Source organism: Procambarus clarkii, chromosome 91 (genome assembly GCF_040958095.1).
Source record: "Procambarus clarkii isolate CNS0578487 chromosome 91, FALCON_Pclarkii_2.0, whole genome shotgun sequence".
Lineage (NCBI taxonomy): Eukaryota > Metazoa > Arthropoda > Malacostraca > Decapoda > Cambaridae > Procambarus > Procambarus clarkii.
Genome location: NC_091240.1, coordinates 12842844 through 12861804, shown reverse-complemented (window position 1 = coordinate 12861804; position 18961 = coordinate 12842844). Strand labels below are relative to the sequence as shown.

The 18961-nt window shown below is 42.7% G+C and overlaps 2 protein-coding genes across 3 annotated transcripts; one reads left to right on the top strand and one right to left on the bottom strand.

The window, feature by feature from the left end:
• Window positions 1–43: 43 nt before the first annotated feature.
• Window positions 44–18948, bottom strand: LOC123774041 (polysialoglycoprotein). Of its 2 annotated transcripts, XM_069318792.1 has the most exons (6): window positions 18693–18948; window positions 15609–15686; window positions 9723–10749; window positions 8753–8842; window positions 4647–4689; window positions 4012–4420 (listed from the first exon to the last, which is right to left on the bottom strand). In XM_069318792.1, exons 2-6 carry the CDS (start codon window positions 15667–15669, stop codon window positions 4277–4279), a joined length of 1365 nt encoding a protein of 454 aa, XP_069174893.1. In that variant the 5' UTR covers window positions 15670–15686; window positions 18693–18948; the 3' UTR covers window positions 4012–4276. The 2 variants fall into 2 exon arrangements, with proteins under 2 accessions (XP_069174892.1, XP_069174893.1); XM_069318791.1 differs by lacking the exon at window positions 4647–4689 and having other exon boundaries at window positions 44–4420.
• Window positions 1779–2540, top strand: LOC123773863 (putative golgin subfamily A member 6-like protein 19). The gene has a single exon (XM_045767781.2). The coding sequence runs from the start codon at window positions 1779–1781 to the stop codon at window positions 2538–2540; it is 762 nt and encodes a 253-aa protein (XP_045623737.2).
• Window positions 18949–18961: the final 13 nt, after the last annotated feature.

Sequence of the window (18961 nt, the reverse complement as noted above, 5' to 3'; positions counted from 1 at the left end):
TTTGTAAAAAAAAATCATTAAGTAAAGGACCAATTGAAAGAAGTTTTGTATGCATTGTTTATGAGGTAAAAATTATATGCCAAAGTTGGCTAAATAATTTCCTTAGTTAGATACATTTATATGACTAGTTACCAACATTATAAAGTTGTACCATCACAGTGTTGTGGAACATTTCCCTTCTCTTGCCTTGTGGTGGTGCTCCCTCAGACGCTCTCACGCAGGCAACACACACACACAACACCCCTAAACACAACATGGGGGAAATACAGTAACATATCACAACCGATGTTTACAGCAGACATCCAATAATTATTGCAGCGAGTGATGACTAACATAGTCTGTCCTAACAGTTCCTAAACCTAAGTTGGACCGTCAACCAAAGGTTGCATGCCTTAACCTAATGTGTAAAGCGCTACAGTGCATGCCAGGAAGACTTCAGCCTTTGTCAACAAGTCTGAGTGTTGAGGCATAAAAGGTTTCCCCATGATAACATGCAGAACCTTGCCAGCAGAGTGCCCACTGCCTGGTGTAGAACCTTGCCAGCAGAGTGCCCACTGCCTGGTGTGGACCCTTGCCAGCAAAGTGCCCACTGCCTGGTGTGGAACCTTGCCAGCAGAGTGCCCACTGCCTGGTGTGGAACCTTGCCAGCAGAATGCCCACTGCCTGGTGTGGACCCCCACAACCACAAGATAACTTGTCAATATGGTTACCGGGAAAATCACAACGGCCGCACCTCGTAAGACCGACCCATAATACACCCAGCAGTCGTGGCCGCCAGGTGGGGCGCTAGCAGCCACAGAAACACATGTGGTAATTAACACATTAACACATGTGTTAATTAAGTAAGTTTTGACAACATTTACGTATCCTAGACTTTCATTATGTCTACTGATGCCTAGTGAGTGTACCTAGTGAGTGTACCTAGTGAGTGTACCTAGTGAGTGTACCTAGTGAGTGTACCTAGTGAGTGCTCCTAGTGAGTGTACCTAGTGAGTGCTCCTAGTGAGTGTACCTAGTGAGTGTACCTAGTGAGTGTACCTAGTGAGTGCTCCTAGTGAGTGTACCTAGTGAGTGTACCTAGTGAGTGTACCTAGTGAGTGTACCTAGTGAGTGTACCTAGTGAGTGTACCTAGTGAGTGTACCTAGTGAGTGTACCTAGTGAGTGTACCTAGTGAGTGCTCCTAGTGAGTGTACCTAGTGAGTGTACCTAGTGAGTGTACCTAGTGAGTGTACCTAGTGAGTGTACCTAGTGAGTGTACCTAGTGAGTGTACCTAGTGAGTGCTCCTAGTGAGTGCTCCTAGTGAGTGTACCTATTGAGTGTACCTAGTGAGTGCTCCTAGTGAGTGTACCTAGTGAGTGTACCTAGTGAGTGTACCTAGTGAGTGTACCTAGTGAGTGCTCCTAGTGAGTGTACCTAGTGAGTGTACCTAGTGAGTGTACCTAGTGAGTGTTCCTAGTGAGTGTACCTAGTGAGTGTACCTAGTGAGTGTACCTAGTGAGTGTACCTAGTGAGTGTACCTAGTGAGTGTACCTAGTGAGTGTACCTAGTGAGTGTACGTAGTGAGTGCTCCTAGTGAGTGTACCTAGTGAGTGTACCTAGTGAGTGTACCTAGTGAGTGTACCTAGTGAGTGTACCTAGTGAGTGCTCCTAGTGAGTGTACCTAGTGAGTGCTAGTAATTAGTAACAGACCAGAACACTAAGCAAGTACTCCAAAATCAGCTGACGTAAGATAAGTTCTATGCTCATAACTTGAGCTTGAAGCTATGTGAGCGTGAGATGAAGCTATGTGAGCGTGAGATGAAGCTATGTGAGCGTGAGATGAAGCTATGTGAGCGTGAGATGAAGCTTTGTGAGCGTGAGATGAAGCTATGTGAGCGTGAGATGAAGCTATGTGAGCGTGAGATGAAGCTTTGTGAGCGTGAGATGAAGCTATGTGAGCGTGAGATGAAGCTATGTGAGCGTGAGATGAAGCTATGTGAGCGTGAGATGAAGCTATGTGAGCGTGAGATGAAGCTATGTGAGCGTGAGATGAAGCTTTGTGAGCGTGAGATGAAGCTTTGTGAGCGTGAGATGAAGCTATGTGAGCGTGAGATGAAGCTTTGTGAGCGTGAGATGAAGCTATGTGAGCGTGAGATGAAGCTTTGTGAGCGTGAGATGAAGCTTTGTGAGCGTGAGATGAAGCTATGTGAGCGTGAGATGAAGCTTTGTGAGCGTGAGATGAAGCTATGTGAGCGTGAGATGAAGCTATGTGAGCGTGAGATGAAGCTTTGTGAGCGTGAGATGAAGCTATGTGAGCGTGAGATGAAGCTATGTGAGCGTGAGATGAAGCTTTGTGAGCGTGAGATGAAGCTATGTGAGCGTGAGATGAAGCTTTGTGAGCGTGAGATGAAGCTATGTGAGCGTGAGATGAAGCTATGTGAGCGTGAGATGAAGCTTTGTGAGCGTGAGATGAAGCTATGTGAGCGTGAGATGAAGCTATGTGAGCGTGAGATGAAGCTATGTGAGCGTGAGATGAAGCTATGTGAGCATGAGATGTAAGTTAAGCTGAGCGCTGTGTGCTGCCCTTAAGTGAGCACGAGGAGGGTGGGGGAGAATGCTCATGACTGCTCAGGCATGACCCTTGTAGTCATGCACTTGACTGAGCACTCCACCGGGCGGATTCCCGTCTCATCTACGCTTAAATTATACACTATACACTAATGTATTATTACAAAGTTTAAAAATATACTGCATATGCTAATATCATTCCCTTAAAATTATTAGTGGTGACTAGTCCAGTCAGTATGTCTGTAACTAGTGAGGTAACTAATACATTGACTATTTCAGTATGAGTAACTAATACAGTTAACGCTACAGTAACTAATACAGTCAACACTACAGTAACTAATACAGTCAGCACTACAGTAACTAATACAGTCAGCACTACAGTAACTAATACAGTCAGCACTACAGTAACTAATACAGTCAGCACTACAGTAACTAATACAGTCAGCACTACAGTAACTAATACATTCAGCACTACAGTAACTAATACAGTCAACACTACAGTAACTAATACAGTCAACACTACAGTAACTAATACAGTCAACACTACAGTAACTAATACAGTCAGCACTACAGTAACTAATACAGTCAGCACTACAGTAACTAATACAGTCAACACTACAGTAACTAATACAGTCAACACTACAGTAACTAATACAGTCAGCACTACAGTAACTAATACAGTCAGCAATACAGTAACTAATACAGTCAGCACTACAGTAACTAATACAGTCAGCACTACAGTAACTAATACAGTCAGCACTACAGTAACTAATACAGTCAGCACTACAGTAACTAATACAGTCAGCACTACAGTAACTAATACAGTCAACACTACAGTAACTAATACAGTCAGCACTACAGTAACTAATACAGTCAGCACTACAGTAACTAATACAGTCAGCACTACAGTAACTAATACAGTCAGTACTATAGTAACTAATACAGTCAGCACTACAGTAACTAATACAGTCAGCACTACAGTAACTAATACAGTCAGCACTACAGTAACTAATACAGTCAGCACTACAGTAACTAATACAGTCAGCACTACAGTAACTAATACAGTCAGCACTACAGTAAGTAATACAGTCAGTACTACAGTAAGTAATACAATCAGCACTACAGTAACTTATACAGTCAGCACTACAGTAACTAATACAGTCAGCACTACAGTAACTAATACAGTCAGCACTACAGTAAGTAATACAGTCAGTACTACAGTAATTAATACAATCAGCACTACAGTAACTTATACAGTCAGCACTACAGTAACTAATACAGTCAGCACTACAGTAACTAATACAGTCAGCACTACAGTAACTAATACAGTACTACAGTAACTAATACAGTACTACAGTAACTAATACAGTCAGCACTACAGTGGCCATTATAATAAGATCACTTGAGACAGCTGTATATGAAACATATACTGATAAATATAGCATCAACTCCCATTAACACTGTGTTAGAGAGGCGCCGTCAGTGCCCCAACTTTGCCCTTACATTGTTCTCTAGTGTTCTCTCTTATGACCACCTTCATGTATTATACCACAAGTATTGACACCACAAGTATTGACACAAGTATTGACACAAGCACCACAAGTATACCACAAGTATTGACACTATTTTTTGTCATTCCTTATCAGCGTCAGAACCACAGGCCAGTTGCAGGATCCCTCACAAGCACCGGGTCAAAGTCATCATAGTTGAGTATATCAGGTAGAGACTCATCCTCCTCCTCCTCTTCCTGCTGCTGCTGCTGCTGCTGCTGCTGCTGAGTACGTAGGTAGGTAGAGGTGTGGTGTGCCTGGGCGTGTCGGGCAGCTGTCATCTCCTCGTCCAGTACAGCTGCTGAAGGCACCGTCCGCATCCTGGAAGACAATCTTGGTAAGAGATAATCTTCCTTCAATTACATTTTCTCAAATATTTGTTTAGAAGTTCAAGTTATTAGAAGAACTTCTGGTTAAGATGATATTGTGTTCACGAGTATACTAAGTCATAGGCTTCACATACATGCATATGAGTATATATATATATATATAATGTGGTAACTTGTACCACACTATATAAGCCGTTGTTGACTAGGACCTGCCTTACCCGACAAAGTTCTTCATCAACTTGCTTCCATCCTGAGCTGTGGCTGAGAGCACGGTCGACGTAAGCGTTGACAACACTTGTATGTATATATATATATATATATATATATATATATATATATATATATATATATATATATATATATATATATATATATATTAGTATATTTTGGTAGCCGTCTTTCTTGTAAACATATGTTGTTAAATATGACCGAAAAAGTAAGATTAATAATTCTAACACGAATTTTCTCAATATTTCTTATGTTTCTTTTTACTGTCGATGGTAATTGAAAAATCAATTCTCCAAAATTCATTTTTATTTCTAGCCTGACGCGACGCTTGAACGCGTTTCGTAATAATGTATTACATTTTCAAAGACTTTAGTTTACACACACAACTGTAACCTGAAAACACTTAAAAGAGTTTCACTTATTTTAACGCTAAACAGCTTGTCTTATATACTCGCATTTGGGTGAGGTGATATGTTGCAACAGTTTTGGATGAGGTGAACAAACTTTTGACCAACACAAGACAGAACACGGTGCAATGGGTATAAATTGGATAAGTGAGGGGGAAGAATGGAAGTAACTGCAAAGGGCCTATTGGCCTATACTTCCTCTTGATGCTTCTATATTGGAGCGGAGTCTTGAAGTGGGTAGAATATAGTTGTGCATTAATTGGCTGTTGATTGTTGGTGTTGACTTCTTGATGTGTAGTGCCTCGCAGATGTCAAGCCGCCTGCTATTGCTGTATCTATCGATGATTTCTGTGTTGTTTGTTAATACTTCTCTGGTGATGGTTTGGTTGTGGGAAGAGATTATATGGTCCTTAATGGAGCCCTGTTGCTTATGCATTGTTAATCGCCTGGAAAGAGATGTTGTCTTGCCTATATACTGAGTTCTTTGAGGCTTACAGTCCCCAAGTGGGCATTTGAAGGCATAGACGACGTTGGTCTCTTTAAAGGCATTCTGCTTTGTGTCTGGAGAGTTTCTCATGAGTAGGTTGGCCGTTTTTTTGGTTTTATAGTAAATCGTCAGTTGTATCTTCTGATTTTTGTCTGTAGGGATAACGTTCCTATTAACAATATCTTTCAGGATCCTTTCCTCCGTTTTATGAGCTGTGGGAAAGAAGTTCCTGTAAAATAGTCTAATAGGGGGTACAAGTGTTGTGTTAGTTGACTCTTCAGAGGTTACATGGCGTTTCACCTTCCTTTTTATGATGTCTTCAACGAAACCATTGGAGAAGCTGTTGTTGACTACGACGTGCCTTATCCTACAGAGTTCTTCATCGACTTGCTTCCATCCTGAGCTGTGGCTGAGAGCACGGTCGACATAAGCGTTGACAACACTTCTCTTGTACCTGTCTGAGCAGTCACTGTTGGCATTGAGGCACATTCCTATGTTTGTTTCCTTAGTGTAGACTGCAGTATGGAAACCTCCGCTCCTTTCCATGACTGTTACATCTAGAAAGGGCAGCTTCTTGATAGAAGCATCAAGAGGAAGTATAGGCCAATAGGCCTTTGCAGTTACTTCCATTCTTCCCCCTCACTTATCCAATTTATACCCATTGCACCGTGTTCTGTCTTGTGTTGGTCAAAAGTTTGTTCACCTCATCCAAAACTGTTGCAACATATCACCTCACCCAAATGCGAGTATATAAGACAAGCTGTTTAGCGTTACACTAAGTGAAACTCTTTTAAGTGTTTTCAGGTTGCAGTTGTATGTGTGTAAAGTAAAGTCTTTGAAAATGTAATAAGTTATTACGAAACGCATTCAAGCGTCGCGTCAGACTAGAAATAAAAATGAATTTTGGAGAATTGATTTTTCAATTACCATCGACAGTAAAAAGAAACATAAGAAATATTGAGAAAATTCGTGTTAGAATTATTAATCTTACTTTTTCGGTCATATTTAATAATATATATATATATATATATATATATATATATATATATATATATATATATATATATATATATATATATATATATATATATATATATATATATATAAATATATATATATATATATATATATATATATATATATATATATATATATATATATATATATATATATATATATATATATATATATATATATGCAGAATAACCACATGTAAAAAATAGAAAATGCTAAGAGCATTTTCTATTTTTCACATGTGGTTATTCTGCATACTTGGATCAGTGTTTTTGTGATCATTGTTGCTTATATATATATATATATATATATATATATATATATATATATATATATATATATATATATATATATATATATATATATATATATATATATATATATATATATATATCGTACCTAGTAGCCAGAACGCACTTCTCAGCCTACTATGCAAGGCCCGATTTGCCTAATAAGCCAAGTTTTCCTGAATTAATATATTTTTTCTAATTTTTTTCTTATGAAATGATAAAGCTACTCATTTCATTATGTATGAGGTCAATTTTTTTTTATTGGAGTTATAATTAACGTAGATATATGACCAAACCTAACCAACCCTACCTAACCTAACCTAACCTATCTTTATAGCTTAGCTTAGGTTAGGTAGCCGAAAAAGTTTGGTTAGGTTAGGTTAGGTAGGTTAGGTAGTCGAAAAACAATTAATTCATGAAAACTTGGCTTATTAGGCAAATTGGGCCTTGCATAGTAGGCTGAGAAGTGCGTTCTGGCTACTTGGTACGACATATATATATATATATATATATATATATATATATATATATATATATATATATATATATACATATATATATATATATATATATATATATATATATATATATATATATATATATATATATATATATATAGTGTGTTTGTACATGCATGGTGTCCGTGTGTTTGTACACATTGTGTCCTCACGGCTCTGTGATTGTGAGGGTTGAACTCTAGCTCCTGGACCCCGGCACTAATCATCACTCGGCTGAAGAGTTACCGTGGGAGTCCCTCGTCAGACATACAAGAGAGAGAAATAACTGTAAATACAGAGACTATATTGTCATGCAAAAATGACGCCCCAGGAATGCTAATTTCCCAGTTTGATGTCAGTTTGTGGCGGGAGCTGAGACAGTGCTAATACTGACAGTGTAAGGGGCGTCAACATTCACTCACCTTCTCATTCTTTACCAATACATTCTCCCGCCTATTAAACCAACTTGACCTCACAGCCTAACTTGCTTATTGTGATAATTTGGTGTTACTTTATTTATGTTGATGATGACAAGCACTACAAGGTTCATGAGCAACATCTGTGGTTCATAGACTTGTTCATGAATGACTGCTGCCTCAACACCTCCTTGTGAAGCTTGAGTATCTCTCTGAGTAAAGCATAAGTATCTATCTGAGTAAAGCATAAGTATCTCTCTGAGTAAAGCATAAGTATCTCTCTGAGTAGAGCATAAGTATCTCTCTGAGTAAAGCTTGAGTATCTCTCTGATTAGAGCATAAGTATCTCTCTGAGTAAAGCTTGAGTATCTCTCTGAGTAAAGCATGAGTATCTCTCTGAGTAGAGCATAAGTATCTCTCTGAGTAAAGCATAAGTATCTCTCTGAGTAAAGCTTGAGTATCTCTTTGAGTAAAGCTTGAGTATCTCTTTGAGTAAAGCATGAGTATCTCTATGAATAAAGCATGAGTATCCTTAAGTATAGCATGAGTATCTCTGAGTAAAGCATGAGTATCTCTGAGTAAAGCATGAGTATCTGAGTAAAGCATGAGTATTTCTATAAATAAAGCATTATTATCCTTAAGTATAGCATGAGTATCTCTGAGTAAAGCATGAGTATTTCTATAAATAAAGCATTATTATCCTTAAGTATAGCATGAGTATCTCTGAGTAAAGCATGAGAATATCTGAGGAAAGCATGAGTATCTTTCTGAGTAAAGCATGAGTATCTGAGTAAATCATATCTCTGAGTAAAGCATGAGTATCTCTCTGAGTAAAGCATGAGTATATCTCTGAGTAAAGCATATCTCTCTGAGTAAAGCATATCGCTCTGAATAAAAGTTGAGTATTACTCAGTGTACAACCTTATTGTCGCTCCGAGTACAGCATGAGTAACGGTGTGAGTAACAAGAACAAATCTCTCCTCACCCATAGCCCAGTAAGATGCGGTCCTGGCGCAGAAGAGCAGCCTGGTGAAGCAGCCATGACTCCTCTACGGTCCCGCCCTCTTCGCTTCTCCTGTAACAACACAAACAAATGAAGTTCTTGCAAGACAAAACTGACGCCGCCACCAGGACGACTCTGCCAGCACACCTACCGGGGGCCAGATTCACGAAAACACTTACGCAAGCACTTACGAACGTGTACATCTTTCCTCAATCTTTGACGGCTTTGGTTACATTTATTAAACAGTTTACAAGCATGGAAACTTCCCATTCAACTGTTATTATTGTTATAAACAGCCTCCTGGTGCTTCGGAGCTCATTAACTGTTTAATAATTGGAAACAAAGCCGCCAAAGATTGAAAAAAGATGTTCAGGTTCGTAAGTGTTTGCGCAAGTGCTTTCGTGAATCTGGCCCCAGAGCTCTACAGGTCTATGAATGTGTGAAATTAACTGTGTGCAGGAATGGGGGGAACCCCTTACCCACTGCTGTTCTCACCTCCCCTACACTTTCCTCCACAGCTTAATACTCATCAATGTTTTCCTTACTCTACGAGTTTTAAAAGCTGTTCAGATGTATTCCCAAGGAAATAGTATTATGATTAGTGTAAGAGTAGTGATTTTAGGAAGGAACCCATCAGTATAGGAGTACTGATTTTAGGAAGTAACCCATCAGTATAGGAGTAGTGACTTCAGCAAGTAACCCATCAGTATAAGAGTAGTGACTTCAGGAGGCATTAACAAAGTGAAGTATTTACATTCATGAGATAATGAGAAGTGTTACACTCGGGGGACATCAGCCATGTGGCTGAACTTGTCACAAAAAATAATATTTACAAATCATGAAAGTTCAATATATGGTCTTGAGTGATGAAGGCTGAGTTATGGAACTGTGGGGGCAGACAACCCTACCTCACTCTACAGTCATCTGAGCAGACTCTATAAAGCATTCTGACCTTTCACACTGTCTGGAAGAAGTACTGCGTGAAGCACCATCATTGCGTCCTGGGTCACAGCCTGGGCGTGAAGCACCATCATTGCGTCCTGGGTCACAGCCTGGGCGTGAAGCACTATCATTGCGTCCTGGACCACAGCCTGGGCGTGAAGCACTATCATTGCGTCCTGGATCACTGCCCGGGCGTGAAGCACTATCATTGCGTCCTGGACCACTGCCCGGGCGTGAAGCACTATCATTGCGTCCTGGACCACTGCCCGGGCGTGAAGCACTATCATTGCGTCCTGGACCACAGCCTGGGCGTGAAGCACTATCATTGCGTCCTGGACCACAGCCTGGGCGTGAAGCACTATCATTGCGTCCTGGACCACAGCCTGGGCGTGAAGCACTATTATTGCGTCCTGGGTCACAGCCTGGGCGTGAAGCACCATCATTGCGTCCTGGGTCACAGCCTGGGCGTGAAGCACTATCATTGCGTCCTGGATCACAGCCTGGGCGTGAAGCACTATCATTGCGTCCTGGACCACAGCCTGGGCGTGAAGCACTATCATTGCGTCCTGCATCACAGCCTGGGCGTGAAGCAGCATCATTGCGTCCTGGATTATTGCCTGGGCGTGAAGCACCATCATTGCGTCCTGGGTCACTGCCTGGGCGTGAAGCACTATCATTGCGTCCTGCATCACAGCCTGGGCGTGAAGCAGCATCATTGCGTCCTGGATTATTGCCTGGGCGTGAAGCACTATCATTGCGTCCTGCATCACAGCCTGGGCGTGAAGCACCATCATTGCGTCCTGGACCACTGCCTGGGCGTGAAGCACCATCATTGCGTCCTGGACCACTGCCTGGGCGTGAAGCACCATCATTGCGTCCTGGACCACTGCCTGGGCGTGAAGCACTATCATTGCGTCCTGGATCACTGCCTGGGCGTGAAGCACTATCATTGCGTCCTGGACCACTGCCTGGGCGTGAAGCAACCACATTGGGTCGCTGATCACTGTCTAGGTTTAAGGTCACCAACAACTCATCATCTGTTTTAAAAGAATAAAATTTTATTCCGCCAAAAATATAAACCAACGGTCAACATTTTATACGACGTGACATGGCGCCAATAGTATGACATGGTAGAAGCCCCTATAATATGCACTTTATTTGGTTAAAGACACACATAAATTTAGGTCAAGACATAGTAGCAATATATACGTCAGGTGGGAGAGTTTTGTGGGTGGAAGGTGGTAGGCGGCGGTCTGAACGTAGCCTAGTGAAGTGAGTCTACCAGGTGAGAGCTATTCTGCACACCTGATCAGAGATTAGGAGTCAGGGGAAGAGTTTATTAGGTAAACGTCAGTGAATAATTAAATAGAGACAAGCAGAGGACGAGCATCTTATAAAAGTTAGATGGAGATGAGATGTTGACATTTTGTGACGAGATGTGATGCAGGTGTATGTATAATGCGTCACTTGAGTTGCTACAGTCATCAGGAATGGACGTATGTCGTTGACCTCCTGGGAAGAATGAAGAATATTGTTCCTTGTTTAGTTGTTGAGTGAAGGCTACTTGTTATCAAGTGTGAGGAAGTTGCAGGGACGTCGTACCCCATTTTCCAGTGATCGTGAAGATATTAGAGGCGACCTGAAGCCTAGAGGGTGGTCGTTCCTGTGTGGACTCTAATGTGAGATATTCCTTCCAGTGGAGGAAAGTAAGCGGGTGTCTCTGTGTGAAGCCTGCCAGGCAACTTCCTGTGCTCAAGTCAGGACTGAAAGAAACTTTGAGAGACAGTCCTAAAGGATTTTGTTGGACGACCAAGAATAGCGCCATGTTGGAGCGTCAGAGGGCAAGCGTCGTCGAATCCTAAAATGCTATGGTAAGTGTTAGGATTAAGTACTACAGATGTTAAGTAAAGCATGTTTTGAGCAGATGCTCTTTTGTTTATATTCTTGTAAATAGTAAGTTATGTACCTGATGTTGTTGTTGTTGTTGGTTGTTGACAATCAACCATGTGGACGAAGATTGTTTCTCTTCCGGCCTAAACGTAACAATGGCGAAGAGGATTATTAAACACCTGAGGCTGAGAGCCTGGGTACAAGACGAGGTGTGAGGAAGTGAGCAAGGTACCTCGTGTGGACAAATGATATACAACAGTGAGTTGTGCAACCCACCGTGTGGCCATGGCTACCCCAGCACTCATCTCAACGGAGTCGTTTAATGCCACCAAGATCTCGTTGGACCTGTGGCTCAGCCTGCTGGAAGCAATTTTTCAGTACCGTGAGATTAAGGAGGACGCCGACAAGAAAGCGGTACTCTTAGTTTCACTGGGTACAGAAGTATATAGTGTTCTGGGTAACTTGTGTGCGCCACAGCTGCCCCACACGAAGACAAATGTAAACAGGATTACCCTGCTTAATGTAGTGCATTATGTAGTGAAATATAATATATATCTTGATGTGATATGAAGGTATCAAACAGGAGTTTGATGGATTTTCAGAACAGGACGAAAAAGCAGCAGGAATCCGTACAGGATTTATATGCAGAATTGAAGGCGTTGACTAACCATTGCAACTTCGGAGCACAGTTTGACGGCCGGGTGAGGGACCAGTTGTTTATGGCAGTAGAAAATGAGATATTTTTCCATAACCTGGTGACAGAAAACGTGGATCTACAATCGATGACTTCATTGACAGTGCTAGAGAAGACTCTGAACCTGGAAAGGGCTTTTGGAAGTAAGAAATCTACTCAATAAATTATGGTCGTACAGGGCCAGACCAGATGTAAACACTGTGGATACAATCACATAAGTAGCAAGTGCAAGTTTCGTGCCTATATATGCAACTTTTGTAACATGGAGGGACACTTGCAGAGAGTGTGTAGGGAATATCTGAACAGGAACATCAAGGCCTGGGAGAGGAGACGACCAGGGAATGCAGGAAGAAGAGGTAGTGGTACTGTGGTCAAGGCAGTAGAGGAAGGTAGTGGTACTGTTGTCAAAGCAGTAGAGGAAGATAGTGGTACTGTGCTCGAGACAGTAGAGGAAGGTAACCCGTCTGAAGAAGCTGCAGGTGAGGAAAACCGACTATATTCGGTGAAAGAAAAGGTATGTTCAGTGAAGCCACAAGTGGTGAATTTTGTAATTAATGGGAAGTTAGTTCCCTTGGAACTGGACACTGGTGCTGCAGTGTCAACATTGTCTAGAGATTGGGCAGATACCTTGCAACTGAATGTAAAACCAGGTAAAAAATCACTAAGTGCATATGATAATATGCTGATTAAGGTCTATGGCAAGGTGTCGGCAAAAGTAGGCTATAATGGAAAAGAAATTGTCCAGAATTTTTATGTAGTGGATTCACATAATCCTAGCCTATGTGGTAAGGATCTCATGGAAAAGGTGGGAATTTTCTTGGCGGGCCTAGATGAATTGTCGATAGTTAAAACAATTAAAAGTGCCGAACATATGTTAGACAAATATTCATTGGAGGCAGATAAGCAAATTAATAGCATGGTGGCAAAAATTCACCTGAAAAGTGGGGCTTCACCTACATTTTTCAAGGCAAGAACAGTGCCGTTTCATTACAAGCAATTGGTAGAATCAGCCCTGGAAAAGCATGTGGCAGAAGGCATCTTAGAGCCAATTACACATAGTGAGTCTGCAGCCCCAATTGTACCAGTGTTGAAGGCAGATCGGAAACCCTTGAGAATCTGTGCAGACTTCAAGGAACTGAACAACCGCATACACTGTGAGAAGTACCCTTTACCTAAGATAGATGAGTTGTTGTCAGTGGTCTGCAAGGGGGAAATTTTTTCTAAGATTGACCTGAAAGATGCTTACTTCCAAATTCCTGTAGAGGAGGAGAGCCAGAAAATCAGTTGGCTCAGGGAGAGGAATAGTTGTTTAATGAGGGGGATGCAGTATATGCAAGGAATTTTGGAAGTAGAAAGCCCTGGGTGGAAGGAAATGACTCGCCTGAGGTCAGTGAGCGACTGAGAGGCGGAGCCCCCGAAGTGGTTGATTAGCTGAACTTCAAGTATGGAGGTGAACTTCATGTGTGGATCTGAACTTCATGTGTGGAACTGAACTTTGGTAGAGTATAACTCCATTGGTAGAATGGAACTTCGAGTGTAGGGGAGCTACATGTTTCTTTTATGAAGCCTCATAGAAGAACCTCACAGACATTTGAGTGGGACTTCAGGTGCAGCAGATATTGGAAGGACTGCAGGAGTACCTACCTGGTTTTGAGGACCCAGACAGATGTTCATAGTGGTGGTCTCAGGAAGTAGAACAGAGAATCATATGGACACATTGATAATGTATGAGGGAGAGCTTGATTGCATATTGCCATGAAAGACGCAATGTAAGGTGAGAAATTTATTTCTTTTCTTGTTGGAGATAGTTTTATGTGTCAGGTATTTAACCCCAAGCAGTGAGGAGGCAGTAGGGCCAAAAGTGAGTAGCAGCTTAGTACAATTTATTTGATGAAGACCTGATATGAGATTAGAGTGTTATCGGTTGGTAGCAGCCTAGGATGCTGAACTGTAATATTATATATATATTTATTTTAATGTCTTTTTATGTAATAAATGTTTGTCTGTTGACAGCTGATTTTTGTTCATGTCCTGGTGAGGCTCCCTAGATAGTGAGAGAGGGAGAGAGAGAGACACGGTTGCAAATTGGTTGACAGAGGTTAGTAACATCATAAAGGGGATTTAGAAGATCATCCCAAAACAAGGAGAGTGTGAGGGAGTCACAGCGGCTCGAGAGGGTGTGTACTCATGACTAATAGGCCAGTTTTGAGTTGCAACCCCAAATAAAGGTGACATGGAAACCCTCTCCGAGTGTACGCCAATTACACGGTGATCTCCCAACTTATTATATGCACTTCAATATCCATTACCGATCGACTGATGACAGCAGCAGTGTGGCTGCCGTGGTAGTCATATTTTATCAGGGAGTGATTGGGGTTTCGGTTCCCCAGTAACTTCAGTATCCACTTTATAAAAAACGCAAACACCTGATAGTGGAGTGTGGTAGGTGGTGGGTGGTAGGTGGTGGGTAGTGGGTGGTGGCCTAGTATAGAATATATGTACTATAATAGGCCTAAGATAGCGTGTATTAGGCCTAGGATTGCTAGAAGGAGTTAGGTAAAGTCTTATATATGTTGTTGTTGTTTAAAGGGTTTCCAGTTTATCCAAATTAAGTAATAGAAATGTAAGGTGGTGGATCATTACTAGGTGATGCTTCCCGCCATATTGTCATGTCTGGAGCCCTGGCTGTGGTCGCCTGGCTGTGGTCGCCTGGCTGTGGTCACCTGGCTGTGGTCGCCTGGCTGTGGTCGCCTGGCTGTGGTCACCTGGCTGTGGTCACCTGGCTGTGGTCACCTAGCTGTGGTCACCTGGCTGTGGTCACCTGGCTGTGGTCGCCTGGCTGTGGTCGCCTGGCTGTGGTCGCCTGGCTGTGGTCACCTGGCTGTGGTCGCCTGGCTGTGGTCACCTGGCTGTGGTCACCTGGCTGTGGTCACCTAGCTGTGGTCACCTGGCTGTGGTCGCCTGGCTGTGGTCGCCTGGCTGTGGTCGCCTGGCTGTGGTCGCCTGGCTGTGGTCACCTGGCTGTGGTCACCTAGCTGTGGTCACCTGGCTGTGGTCGCCTGGCTGTGGTCGCCTAGCTGTGGTCGCCTGGCTGTGGTCGCCTAGCTGTGGTCGCAACATAACTTGTATATCGTTAAACATAATTCAATAATTAAATATAATTATATGTATGGATTTGTATGTGAAACAATTTATGGTACAACAAAAATGTTTACACTGAAACTTAGTCGTTATCTGACTTGCTTTGTGGTGACATTGTCATAATTATTAAGTATTGATATGTACAAGAAAGTTGTTGTGGTTGATGCTTACATTGCTGGGTGCGGGAGAGCATCTCTTCCGACACAGCTACCTCTCCCATACTCTTTCCCATGATGGCGGCCTTCACCTCTACAACACATAAATCACTACGTTATTGAATACCACTTTATGTAAGGTTTACAGTGAAGAGGACAGGAAGTAAGCAAGTAGTTACCATAAGAAGGCAGCAAGTTAAGGATAGGAAGCCTGTTAAGCTTATCGGGGTGCTCCTTGGCCAGGGACTGAGCCAGGCAATCCTCAACACTTCCCTAACGCCCGGGTAACTAAATACTGCTAACTCAACACTCAACACACGTATCATGTATACGGAAACGTGCCTAAACGTCTCGTCCTGCCTGAGAATCAATTATGAAATGATATTGTCTACGTTATTGTGGTTTATTGTATGAATTTCACTTTGTCTCAGGTCTACACAAATGTTGTCTCAGGTCTACACAAATGTAGTTGTCTCAGGTCTACACAAATGTTGTTGTCTCAGGTCTACACAAATGTTGTCTCAGGTCTACACAAATGTTGTCTCAGGTCTACACAAATGTTGTCTCAGGTCTACACAAATGTAGTTGTCTCAGGTCTACACAAATGTTGTCTCAGGTCTACACAAATGTTGTCTCAGGTCTACACAAATGTTGTCTCAGGTCTACACAAATGTTGTCTCAGGTCTACACAAATGTTGTCTCAGGTCTACACAAATGTTGTCTCAGGTCTACACAAATGTTGTCTCAGGTCTACACAAATGTTGTCTCAGGTCTACACAAATGTTGTCTCAGGTCTACACAAATGTTGTCTCAGGTCTACACAAATGTTGTCTCAGGTCTACACAAATGTTGTCTCAGGTCTACACAAATGTTGTCTCAGGTCTACACAAATGTTGTCTCAGGTCTACACAAATGTTGTCTCAGGTCTACACAAATGTTGTCTCAGGTCTACACAAATGTTGTCTCAGGTCTACACAAATGTTGTCTCAGGTCTACACAAATGTTGTCTCAGGTCTACACAAATGTTGTCTCAGGTCTACACAAATGTTGTCTCAGGTCTACACAAATGTTGTCTCAGGTCTACACAAATGTTGTCTCAGGTCTACACAAATGTTGTCTCAGGTCTACACAAATGTAGTTGTCTCAGGTCTACACAAATGTTGTCTCAGGCCTACACAAATGTAGTTGTCTCAGGTCTACACAAATGTAGTTGCAGTTCTGGGTGTTTGGGTGTCTTCAGGCTCCTCAGAGGCACCCAGAGGTGGAGCAGCACATGCTCTGCCTAACACTTTCAGTCTTGCTTACGGCCATTATGGGGCGGGATCCATATACGCAGACGCTGAGTCATGTTTTAACATGTTCACTCCAGGCATGCTATGATGATTTGCACAAATCACTTGCGAATATAGCTTCTAATTGTAAAATCTAAGCTAAAAGAGCTCCATGGGTACCCAGATAGTTAGGAGGAGTCCTTGTGCGTGTGGGCTTAGGCGTTCGTAGACAAGTGTGTTAAAGAGGCGGTGACACAGGTGCCTGCACCTCCGGGCCGGGGGTGGGGTGAGCACCAAGGCCACACAGGTGCCTGCACCTCTGGGCCTGGGTGCTGGGGTGAGCACCAAGGCCACACAGGTGCCTGCACCTCTGGGCCAGGGTGCTGGGGTAAGCACCAAGGCCACGTCATCTTGACAACATGCAAGCACCACTCTATACATTGCTTCCTTACTTTATGTAAATAACATTATATTTATCTTATTACAAGACAATGAGGGCTTTGTAAAAGATTAGGTCCTTGCAAGACAAAATGAGTAAACATTAGAACAACATTCAACTCGCCGCTATTAGATTTTTGAGTCTCCGTGGTGTAGTGGTAAGACACTCGCCTGGCGTTCCGCGAGCGTTATGTCATGGGTTCGTATCCTGGCCGGGGAGGATTTACTGGGCGCAATTCCTTAACTGTAGCCTCTGTTTAACGCAACAGTAAAATGTGTACTTGGATGAAAAAACGATTCTTCGCGGCGGGGATCGTATTCCAGGGACCTGCCCGAAACGCTACGCGTACTAGTGGCTCTACAAGAATGTAACAACTCTTGTATATATCTCAAAAAAAAAAAAAAAGATAATGCGTAATAGCGCAGGTCCCACTGTGATAAAGATAGTTTTCTCCCGTCGCACTCACCATCACTACCCGCCCCCCCCCTCCCCCTCACTCTCGCCGACGTATAATTCCGTGACGGAAGGTGCAGGACGTATCCTAATAATGTTTTCATCACGGGGTCATGAAGTGTTTGGGGTATATGGGAGGGGCGTGGGGTAGGCGTAGTTAAAATGGGCATCCTGAAGCAATGGTTCTCCTGCCACAGTCGCCGCCAGGAACTACGTCCAACCCTCACACCACATACACGCCCTGAATCAAACATTTCTTAACTGTATACGACTTATGTTTTCCCAGTAAAAGATGGAAAGGAAGTTTTGGCTTTATCCTAAAGCGGCAGCTTTGGTTCGTCTGTGTTTACTGATATTACCTTAATATTTTAGCGGAGTTTTAGTTCGCGAGACACATGACTGCCATGAGCCCCATATAATTTATTTATAATTGCTAAGTTGTAGTTATACCATATTGCATATAGCATTCATTAGTATTGTGTGAGCTCACACACGAGCATATTATATACAACATGCTGGAATTGGTCCTAATTGTGTTGGTGGTAAGTCACCGAACGTTCGTTTATCAGAGGAGAGAAACGTTTGTGCCATTATGGCCCCCCCCCCCACACCGTCACCACCTTCATGTTGCGGCCAGCCGTCACCCCCACACCGGCGGGTGACCTGACCCCCACACCCACAAACACCGGCGGATGACCTCTGGATCAGTCTCACGCTAGCAGTTCACCAGGCCAGGACATGTTTGGGTATCTAGCTCTGCACCACATACCTCTGTTCACCTAACAATAAATAGGTACCCGGGAATAAGGCAGCTGGTATAGGTTGCATGCTGGGGGAAGGTGAGAAGTTGAGCTAGGAGGAACCTCTATAAGACTGACAGACTCCCCATTACCCACAAGTTGAAGCCATGTATAAAAGCAGACAATAAATATTTTACCTCTTAGGCTGTGATGATGAAGAGGTCCAACTGGATTCCTGCAAGACCAATTTCATTGGGTTCAACAACGTGTATTACACAGATTACTCTCCACACTTGACAATTCTAGGCTTCAAGAAACACAAATTATTTCAATGTATATATGGTCGTTCACGCACGGCCAGACGGGGGTAGTGGGCCAGACAAGCCTCTTCACACAACTTCACTCGCCGACTCCCCACCTTGCTCTGGCGGAGGATGTGGCGGAGGAATCAAACCTGCACCACGCG